At 34.9% G+C, this 11,159-nt stretch overlaps 2 protein-coding genes across 2 annotated transcripts in view; one reads left to right on the top strand and one right to left on the bottom strand.

Annotated features, from left to right (window-relative positions):
• The window catches only part of MIS18BP1 (MIS18 binding protein 1), a 42,089-nt gene that overhangs the window by 19,268 nt on the left and 11,662 nt on the right, over window positions 1–11,159 (bottom strand). Inside the window, exons 3-9 of the mRNA XM_031024541.2 lie at window positions 11,084–11,157; window positions 8,910–9,040; window positions 6,508–6,595; window positions 5,379–5,536; window positions 4,619–4,770; window positions 3,840–3,936; window positions 4–871 (exon numbers count right to left, since the gene is read on the bottom strand). Of these exons, the coding sequence (XP_030880401.1) occupies window positions 4–871; window positions 3,840–3,936; window positions 4,619–4,770; window positions 5,379–5,536; window positions 6,508–6,595; window positions 8,910–9,040; window positions 11,084–11,157 (1,568 nt within the window). The remainder of the gene's footprint in view (window positions 1–3; window positions 872–3,839; window positions 3,937–4,618; window positions 4,771–5,378; window positions 5,537–6,507; window positions 6,596–8,909; window positions 9,041–11,083; window positions 11,158–11,159) is intronic.
• FANCM (FA complementation group M) overlaps window positions 1–11,159 on the top strand; it is a 108,470-nt gene that overhangs the window by 85,670 nt on the left and 11,641 nt on the right. The window lies entirely within an intron of this gene.

The raw sequence follows: 11,159 nt of genomic DNA, 5'->3' as shown, positions 1-11,159 counted from the left end.
TACCAATGAAGTTTCTGTAATTCCTTCTCATTCCATTCTTCATCCTGAATTATACCAGGAAAACATTCAAAGGAATGCCTATTTGTCTCATTAGATCCCATCGCCTCAATAATTGGAGACTCATTCCTAATACCAGATTTCTGAAGATTTTCTTTAGCAGAACATCTAGCTTTCTTTTGTTTGATATAAAATTCACTTTCACTTTCTTCAGTTTCAGATTCAGAAATCACTGGGATTTTCTTTGTGGTGGTTCTTGTGCTTTTCCTCGGGTGAACCACTGTTTCTTTGGTATTCCTTACTCTGGTTTTCTTAGCAATTTCAGCTTTCTTTCTAATTCCCTTTTCTGTTTCGCTCTCTTCACTAGACAAATCTGATGAGGACTGATGCTCATAAAATGACATAGATGCATTTCTGATTTTCTTCAATTTTGGAAACAACCTTGTATTTTTCTTAAAATCAGAGGTGACCGTTTGTTCCTTTTTAGGACTAGATATTTTGATTTTCTGGTTGACTGTGACTAAATCACATTCACTGCAATCTTCCTTTTTTTTATTTTTATGATCCACACTATACTCAAATGCATTTTGGAAGGTCTTTGTGGGCTTACTGGACAAATGTGCAGTTCCATTTAAGTCTGATTTACTTTCTTTTTGATGCTTTGGCACTGCAAAATCTGTTACTGCTTTAATGGTGCCATAGGACAGATTATACTTCATGCATTTTTGTTCTATCACTTTTTTAGACTTAAGTGGTGTCACTAAAATATAAGCTTCCTTCTGATTAGGAGCCATATGTTTTCTTTCTTCGTCTGAGAAAAACAGTTGTCTTGAGGTTAGAATGTCAACGGATACATTCGATTCTTCAGTTCTCTCTTTAATTTCATAAGACAAAACCAAACATCAAAATCTCAAATTAGCTACAAACAAAATAAAGCACAAAATTTTTTTCTAAAATATATTTTTTCCCCCATAAACTCCATTGTACACACTACTGTCATTATTAGTCTTCCTGAAGTACCAGTCTGTTCAGATTACTGCCCCTTCAATTGTAAACTTATTTTTTAAATCAACTGGCCCGTGACTTCTTACAGTCTACTTAGTATACAGATAAACTCCTCTGTCTGGCCTTCAATGTAGTTCTAATCTCACTGTACTCAATCTGAACCATATTCTATGTCTATGAGACCACTATTTCTCCCAATTTTCTTGATTCTCAACTTTCACTAATATCATCTACTTGGAAAGTTTTTTTCACTCACAAACCAAATCACTACTTGCTTTATTTATTTTTAAAGATTTTATTTATTTTACAGAGAAAGAGACAGCCAGAGAGGGAACACAAGCAGAGGAAGAGGGAGAGGGAGAAGCAGGTTCCCACAGAGCCGGGAGCCCAATGTGGGGCTCGATCCCAGGACCCTGGGATTATGATCCGAGCCAAAGGCAGATGCTTAACAACTGAGCCACCGAGGCACCCTTCGCTACTTGCTTTAATTCCATTCTCTAATCTGCCTCGCCCACAAACTTTGTCCTGATTCCCTCAACTGAATGAAAGTTCTTGAAATTTCCAGATTACTTTTAAATAATACCATGTTTGACAATGTGCCCTGCATTATAAACACAAACTTGTCTTATCTTTGAACTAGACTGCAAAAAAATCCTTAATAGTAAGAATTTTGTCTTCATTTTTGGATTTTTTTGTTGTTGTTGGAGTTAGTACATAGCCTTTCAAATATGCAATAAATGATAAATAAGTGTTAAATCAACTCTTTAGAGATAAAGTATTTAGGTGACATAAGAAACCACTAGGGTTGCTAAAACCTTACTAGGTATGTAATTCCTTACATGAAATGCAAGCTATCCTAGTTAGGGGAACAAGGAACTCTATTGTGTGGCCCCATTATCATCCCTAATGGTGGCAATGGAAATACAGTTTTGCTGAATTGCCCAAACTCCATGAAGCATCATGGGATAACAATCAAACCAGAACTTGGGAATCTTTATTATATTGTGTCACTAGTTAAAGAAAGAAAATTAAAATGAGAGAAATTCTCCAATTTGCAACTTAAGAAACCAGAAGCCAAACTAACTGAACTTCTAATTATAAATTATCCAACTGCAATTATAATATATACAAATTATAAATCATCACACCAATCGTCATAGTGAAATACTGCAACAACCTACACATTATGTACCATTTTACAAGAATGATAAAATGAAAGCCTGATGAGTAAAGTTGGATGCTGGAGAGAAAAGAAGCCACTAAATTATAATTCATGGAGAAGTGGTACTAATCAAAAGTAATCAAGAAAGTTTCTACAAGATTTCTCAAGGGAATCATCTATCTTCCTGAGGGAAGTGTTTTCTTTTAATTCCTCACATAAATCTGATTCAAATGTTCAATTGGCAATTTGAAAATTTTGAACTTTCTAATTTTAAACAAAATACTTTTATTCTGAATATTTTTATTCATTTTATTAAATAATCTGAATAAAGATTCATCCTGTCTGGATACTTTAACCTAAATTGCATGATCCTGATAGTCTAAATAGTATTGTTTTTCCTCTCTACTTCTTTAAACACTTAGTAAATGTTCTTCACTTTCACTTTCACTTAAAAGAAACAAACTGAGGGTTGTTGGAATGGTGGGGGGTGGGAGGGATGGGGTGGCTGGGTGATGGACACTGGGGAGGGTATGTGCTATGGTGAGCGCTGTGAATTGCGTAAGACTGTTGAATCACAGACCTGTACCTCTGAAACAAATAATACATTATATGTTAAAAAAAGAAGACAACGATAGCAGGAAGGGAAAAATGAAGTGGGGGAAATCAGACGGGGAGACAAACCATGAGACTATGGACTCTGAGAAACAAACTGAGGGTTTCAGAGGGGAGAGGGTTCGGGGGATGGGTTAGCCTGGTGATGGGTATTAAAGAGGGCACGTTCTGCATGGAGCACTGGGTGTTATACGCAAACAATGAATCATGGAACACTACATCAAAAACTAATGATGTAATGTATGGTGATTAACATAACATAATAAAAGAAATAAAATAAAAATGCTACTAAGCTGATGGATTTAACTCAATATGAAATTTTAAACTTGCTAATGTATAGAGACAAGGCTCTTTAAATTCTGGTATGCAGGATTTCAATGAAATCGTACTGAAAATCGACACACATAGCTAAATGATGGCATTAATTTCATAAAAAGATTCATAGTCTTTAAACATTTCTTTACAATGTAAATCAATAAAGATATATCACCTTAAACATTCCAAAAAGCATATTTGAAATAATGTATAGTTTTGTTATTAAAAAATTAGGGGTGCCTGGCTGGCTCAGTTGGTACAGCATGTGACTCTTGATGTCGGGGTTGTCAGTTTGAGCCCCATGTTGGGTGTATAGTTTACTTAAGAGAAAAAAAGTTTAAAAAATAAATAAATAAAAATTATTTAGTATCTAGATTAAGGGAGGCAAACCTGCAAGTAAATATGGTATGTAAGGTAATAGATTATTTTATTATGCAAATTATGTTATATAGAAAAACAAAACCCTATTGTACACCTGAAACTAATAACACTGTATATGCTTCAATTAAAGAAAAAAAAGGTATTCTAAAAAAAACCCATTAAAAAAACAACAAAAACCACCCCCAACATTTATAAACATTGAAATACCTGGTTTACCATTTTAGATTTGGAAATTTATGAGACCACTTATTATATATTTAATATAATTTTATTATATGTTTAATATAATATTATGTACTATTATTATATTAAAAACATTTCAAGTAAGAGCTGTCTGCTTAATATAAAACCTATAAAGATATATTACCTTGCTTCTGACTTTTAATTATCGTTTCATTTGTTCTTTCACAATTTCCAGGTTTCTTTGAAAACAAGTTTTCACATTCTTTCTTTCCAATTAATTCCTTCAAAACAAAAAGACAGCTTTTTATTTTTTTTAAAGATTTTTTTATTTATTCATTCGAGACACAGAGATACAGAGAGAGAGAGAGAGATTGAGAGCATGAGCAGGGGGAGAAGCAGACTCCCCATGGAGCAGGGAGCCCGATGTGGGGCTCGATCCCAGGACCCTGGGATCATGACCTGAGCCAAAGGCAGACGCTTAACTATCTGAGCCACCCAGGCGCCCCAGCTTTTTATTTTAATAAACCTATAAACATGACCTCAAGTATTTTCACAGTATGTATCAAGCATATAAATATCTAGGTACTTTTAGTTCTACAAATTTCATTAATGGAGGCATTCAGAAACTCATTTCCAAAAGCTTAAGCTTTTGGAAGCACCATGTGGATAACCAGTATGTTAGATATTTCCTTTATTGATTTAATACCTGTGATACGTCAAGTGTGCACATGCGTGCACACACACAAACACATTTTATTTAAGCCTTACTCTAAGAGCTAAACTTTCTGTTATTATTGACTGAACTTTTCCAATGAGACACGGAGAAAATAAATATCAAGAGATTGTCAAGATGAACAAAAGGCTGATATTTAACAGAATTCATGATTTCTAGTTTGGTCCCGAACCTTTTTAGTAGCATCACACCACCACTCTACATTATCACAGTGTACAGTAAAAGCTTACCTGATTAGATAAGTCATTTCCTCCTCCATTTTGAAAAGTATTATTTACTTGGTCATCTGGGAGACTTAACGGTGGTTTATTTTGGCAATTACCATGGCACACGTTTAATTCTGTGGCTCCTGGCAACCTACCGCGCTTAGCATTTTTCACTTCTATGTGTACAAAGATGGAGATATCAATAAATTATCATATAGAAGATAAGCTGCCTTTCCACATTAAAGAATTCACTTTCAAAAACTATTATCTAGAAAGAGTAGTAAGTTAGTGTTCATACTTTTTTCCAGCAGGGGGTAGGGTGGGATGTGAGGCAGATTATAGTTTTGGCAAAGAGTTGACACAACAGTTCTGCCAGCTACCTTTATAGCAATGGTCATTCAAAAAAACATGCCATTCCCTCCATGAAAGCAAACTGGTTTTGTCTAGTAACAAAAATGTAATTTAGTATAAAAATTTAGGCATCTGTAATATAGGTCTAAGGTAGGTTGTTAGCCTAAATACTTAAGTCCAGGAAACAGAAAGAACAATCATCTTTCATTGACATGTTCATTAGTGTTCTTGATTGTGATGAACTAAAATGTAATATTTAAAGAAGTAAGCAGAATGCTCACTATGAGCAGACTGCACTGTAGTTTTTCAAGTATAAAAAATAAGAATTTTAGGGCAGTGTAAGTCAAAAACTCAATATGATATAAACAGATAAATGTGGAGCTCATGTAAGAATTTACCACCATACCAGGAGAAGAAAAAAGAGCAAACATACCCAAATGACAACAATCAACGTCGTAAGTAGTGCTGGCTCTTTGGAGGACATCTGTTTGGTTTTCTCTTGCATTATTTTTTGATGATTTTCGTATATCAGGGACAAATCTTCCAGTTTTCTGTTTTTGGCTGGCCTTTCCCTCTTTCTTTTCACAAGCCCTAAAAATAAGTATAGTATTTTTCCTCTAATATTTGTTCTCAAAAAACAAAAACAAAATATACAAATAAAGTCCCTCAGATAAAGCTTCCCCCCACCCAGCAAAGATTACCTTTAATCTTACATTATTTAAGCCTTTATGACTTCTACCTCTTCCCCCACAAAGAACTGAAGGACAACAGCTTAAATCAAAAGAATCAAATAAAACCTTGTAAGTGTTTACTACTCTATGCTCTTTTATTTTCTACTTAGGCTAATACTGTAAGAAAATTACAGGACAAATGTTGCCAGTTGCCTATTTTTGGAAATAAATTTTACTGAAACACCGCCACATTCATTCATTTAAGTACTGTCTATGGTTGCTCTTCCGTTACAAAGGCAGAGCTGAATAGTTGATAGAGGCAGTATGCCCATAAAAACACTTCCTATCTGGCTCTTTACAGGACCACCCCCTCCCTGCATTACAAGTTATACAATTATACTGTGATTAATTAACTTATATCACTGTATCCCCTATGAGTTCCTTTAATGGCAAGAATTAATCAAATTTTCTTTGCTTTCCCTGTGCCAGCACAGGGTCTGCTAAGCAACTGACAATAACTACTGAAGGAATGAATGAAAGAAAAAAGGACCAAGAACTCTACACTCATGTTTAACAGCAACATGCCTCTTAAAGGGTGGTTGAATGAGGATGCTCCCTGAAATGTCAACAGTGTTATTTTCTTTTAGATTTATTCCATATGACAGAAATTCTAGTAAAGTATTACTGCTTTCTAAAAATCCAAAATCAGAGAGAACTTCAAAACTAGCATTCCCTGCCCCCCAAAAGAAATTAAAACCAATTTACATTGGTTATATGAACAGATATATTTGTAAAAGCCCCTCAAATTTTATACCTAAAATGGGTGCATTTTATCAAATGTAAATTATACCTTAATAAAGTTACTTTTTTAAAAGTTAAGAAGTACTTTACCTTAATTGTTCTAGAAAATTATCAATATGCTCTTTCCATTTTTCTGGAAAGCCAAACATAAACTTCCTTATGAGATAGTTTGGATATCCTATTTAACAATAAACAAACAAAAATTATCTAAAAGCCAAGAATTTTAAAGACATGTCATTGGTTCATAATTGAAAAAATATATACTTATTGCTCACTTTGTGCCAAGCACTGCCACAGACATTAAGGATTCAGCAGTTAACAAAACAAAAATTCCTGCCTTCATGGAATTTGCCTTTTAGTGTGAAAGAGAAAGCAAACCAATAAATAAACATCTTGTTTGTTAGATGGTCATCAATGCTATGGAGAAAAATTATGTAGTCAATGGGCAAAGGGATACTAGTGTTTTTATGCTGGGGAAGGAAGAGGGGTGCAGGCAGCATTTTTAAAAAGGACAGTCAGAGAGGTTCTCACTGAAATAGCATTATTTGAGTAAAGCTTTGAAGGACATGAGGGAGAGAGCCATGTGGCAATAAGGGATTAAAACACTAGAAGCAGAGGGAACGAAATAAAAGGCTATGAGGTAAGAGTGTGCTTGGCCTGATGTAAAAATTAGTATAGTTGGAGTGGAGTGAAAGAAGCTAGTACTAGGAAACTACTCAGAAGGGAATAGAGGCAATAGGGGAACAAAGAAGATGGTAAGGCTTTGGGGTCATTTTATGGACCCAGTCTTTTACTTTGGGTGAGATGGGAAGCTATAGAAAGACCTTCAGCAAGGGAGCCACAGGATTTGACTTACTTTAACGGGACTGTATTAGCTGCTATTTCGAGAAGTCTATGGAAATACAAGTGAAGAAATAATGAGACCAGTTAGGATTCTGCAATGGTTCAGACGAAAGACAAGGGAGGTCTGGACCGGAGAGGTCAGCAGAGGCCTGACTTCCCAATAAATTATGGAGATAATGCCAATAGGATGTACTGACCCACTAAGTGTGGGTGTGAGAGAGACTGAAGATTCAAGATGCCTCCAAGGATTCTGGCTAGCCACTGGAAATAAGGAAAGACGGGGGATCTACCTAAGCAGATTTCAGGGAGAAGACCAGGTTTTAGACATATCAAATTTGAGATGCCTGCAGACATCCTAGTGGAGATGTCAAATGGGCAGATGGAAAATGAATTGAGTGGCTTGGGGAGTTTTTTTGGTGAGAGATAGAAATTTGGCATTTGTCACCATACAGATGAAAGTTAAAGCCTAAAAGAAATCAGCACATCACTGAGTGTATACAAAGAGCCATAGTCTACCCCATTACTTAGAGGCAAAGAAGAAAGAGCAAAATAAGCAAATAAACTAAGAAGGAATAGAGAGTAAGACAGCATGAAAATCTGAATAGTGTTCCAGAAGGCAAATAAAGAAGTATTTCAAGGAGGTAAGTAGGACTAACTGTGATAAGCATATACTAGATTTAGCAATGTGGGGGCCCCTGGTAACTCTGATAAGGACTGTTTGGTAAAGAACTGCAGTTTAAGGCACGATTAAAGAGAATTTTTTAAAAATGGGAAAGAATTCAAGGAATCAGAATCTTCTGAGCAGTTTTTGCTGTAAACAGTAGCTAAAATAAGTGGGGTTAAAAGGGTTTAAAACTGTTTTGACAAAAAAAAAAAACAAAAAAAAACTGTTTTGACAGGATAAGGGAGAATACTGGAGTGATATCCTTGAGTGAAAGAGGGAAAATGGAAAGAAGGGTACAAATGGATAGGCTGACACAGACAGGAACATGGACAGTTCAGAACAAAAGCAGATACAGACGCAAGCAGCTCAGTAGATGTGATGGTGAAGTTCTCTTCTGAGTGTTTCTATTGCTCAAGCGCTCCCCTCCCTCCCCCAGCACCTCTCCTGTGAGAGGAAAAAAGGAGGTATTGAAAATTTGTATAAATGCACAATAGCCATCAAGGAGGATGGGAGAGTGAATGCAATAGGGAAATGCGGTAGGATGCCAAGTGGCACCAAGAGACAACAACTTGTTGCTGGTAATCACAAACTTAAAGTAAAATAATCAGGTGTATTCTTCTTCAGCCACATTACTGTGCACAAGGCATAGGCAGAAAATTAGATTATAACAGGACTGGGGTTGTGCTGGGCAGGTTCAACAAACTAGAGAGTTAAATTATAGCCTTATAAAACAATTCCTCACAAAACATTTCACTTGTATTTTTAAAAATCACTGGACTTATTTAAACTGTCAATAAGGGTGATTAAATCAGAGAAGAATAGTCAACACATATAATAGTTTTACACAATGTGGTCAATTCTGTTTTAATTTTTTTTGATTGATTCATAATTTTAAAACACCTAATTAAGAATAAAAAATAGATATCACTTAGAAATACGATTAATTGCTTCATTTAAAGTAATTTATAATAATGACAGTCATTACCTGCTTCCTTCATGGAAATCCGGTCTATCATCCCTTTTAATATATAAATATTTCCTGATAAAGTCCTAAGTCTGTTGTGCTTAATCCGTTCTATAATGACATTACTGTGCCAATATATGTTAGGGATGTCTCTAGGAGAAAATTAAAGGCCAAAGTATTCACATTTTACCAGTAATCACAATGTACATATATAAGTATACAAACTTTTAATAATAGAAAGTAATAAATTCGCACTCCAGCTACATTAGCAGTATTATTCATTTAAATACAAAACATGTGAGGGCCAAACATTATACCAGAACTCAAATGCCTAGCTAATGTGATCCTCAGAGTATGTACCAAGAAACTGTACTGTGGCCAAACCAAATCACTAATAAAAAATTTATCATTAGCAAGGAAGCAGGGGCCTTCTCTAAATAACTGGCGCAGACAATGCTTGCAACTTCATCTTAACTGATGCCAAGTTTCTAAAGAATGTCTTCCTGTCCCCTCCTCAGGGCCTATACTATGTTAGCTTTCATGCAGTTAAATAGTTTGGATTCCTCTAATCCTGCAGGGTTTTGTTTTTTTTTTACCCTCACTACCCATCCAAGTATTTTTACCTTCCTCTTTGAAAAGTACCAAAAAGAGGTTCCAACTGGGAAAAAAACAAACTGCAAGATCAAATCACTAACCCATAAATCTACTCTTCATATTTCCTTAAATGAAGCTAGGAATATGAAATAGAAAGAACAAAATATAAAGATGTATTAGATAAACACTGAACATTCCCAATTCATCAGATAACTAGTAATAATCACACTAATTACAAGTGTAATATGACAGTTAAGTTCCTTTCATTTAGTCAAATGGGATTAAACTCATACATATTTTAATATAGTGATCTTGTGCTTTTTTGTTTTATTTTACTTAATTAACATTTAAATAACCTCTGAAACAAATAATACATTGTATGTTAAAAAAAAAGAAGAAGAAGAAGATAGCAGGAAGGGAAGAATGAAGGGGGGGAAATCGGAGGGGGAGATGAACCATGAGACACTATGGACTCTAAGAAACAAACTGAGGGTTCTAGAGGGGAGGGGGGTGGGGGGATGGGTTAGCCTGGTGATGGGTATTAAAGAGGGCACGTTCTGCATGGAGCACTAGGTGTTATACGCAAACAATGAATCATGGAACACTACATCAAAAACTAATGACGTAATGTATGGTGATTAACATAACATAAAAAAAAAGTACCCCCCCCCAAAAATAAAAAAATAAAATAGGCAAGATAAAGAAATTTTAAAAATATAAATAAATAAATAAATAGCACTCCAAAAACACTGTTCTCAAGTCTTACAAATATTAACTTTAATATTCAAAATAACCCAAAGAATAGGTAATATTATTACCATTGTGCAGAAACTGAGACTGAAAAAGGATAGTAACTTGCCCACGTTATATAGCTAGTAAGGCAGCAGCAGTGGGATTCCAACAAAGGCAACACAGACCACCTCTTTGATATTAAGGAAATTGGCCCAAGACAAGCAGAAATAGAATGGGCAAGACATTTTAAATAAACAACTTATAAACTTCTAGGTGAGCACCCTGAACAGTGATATATTATTTTATTACAACCTTTTATTACAGTTTTTTTTAACCACTAAGAAATTGGTTTTGAAAAAGAGACGATGTTGCTAATAGAGTAGCAAAATTAGGCAAAGCCCACTTACCTGATGATGCTTTTGCTTTAGTAAGAACCAGAGAGTGCCAATGATTACTTAATATGTAGCTGTATGGCAAAGTTTTAAATAATTCTGATTCCTTTTCTGGACCAGTAATTTAGATCTGGTTGTCCCAATTTAGATGTGAGAATCTGGACTGAAATGCATGTAGTAAATATTAACTACCCATATATAATTAAGCAGAGAACACCAGTCCACTTATTAGAACCTCTGAAAAAAATAAAGCACTGTGTATACAAATTTGAGTTGTTACTATTCTAAAGGGAACTTAACAGGTGAAAACAAGAAATCTGGTTACAATCAACTTGGCCAGCTTCTGCACAGTCCTTTTACTTTTCTGGCTTTAGTTTGTAACCTCGTTACAAAGTCTTTGTTTTATAGGAAGATGCATCTCCTTTTAGCTCTTACACACTTATAAATTTTATTAGAATAAGGAAATGTTATACTTACGTCAATTTTCCTTCTACACATATAGCAGTATTATTATTAATGATTTTAATCATCCATTCCTGTAGCTGGACCACCT

The sequence above is a fragment of the Leptonychotes weddellii genome, chromosome 9, assembly GCF_054177405.1.
Source record: "Leptonychotes weddellii isolate Sample4059 chromosome 9, ASM5417740v2, whole genome shotgun sequence".
Taxonomy (NCBI): Eukaryota; Metazoa; Chordata; class Mammalia; order Carnivora; family Phocidae; genus Leptonychotes; species Leptonychotes weddellii.
Note: the sequence above shows the minus strand (reverse complement) of the source record. Positions and strands in the feature narration are given on the sequence as shown.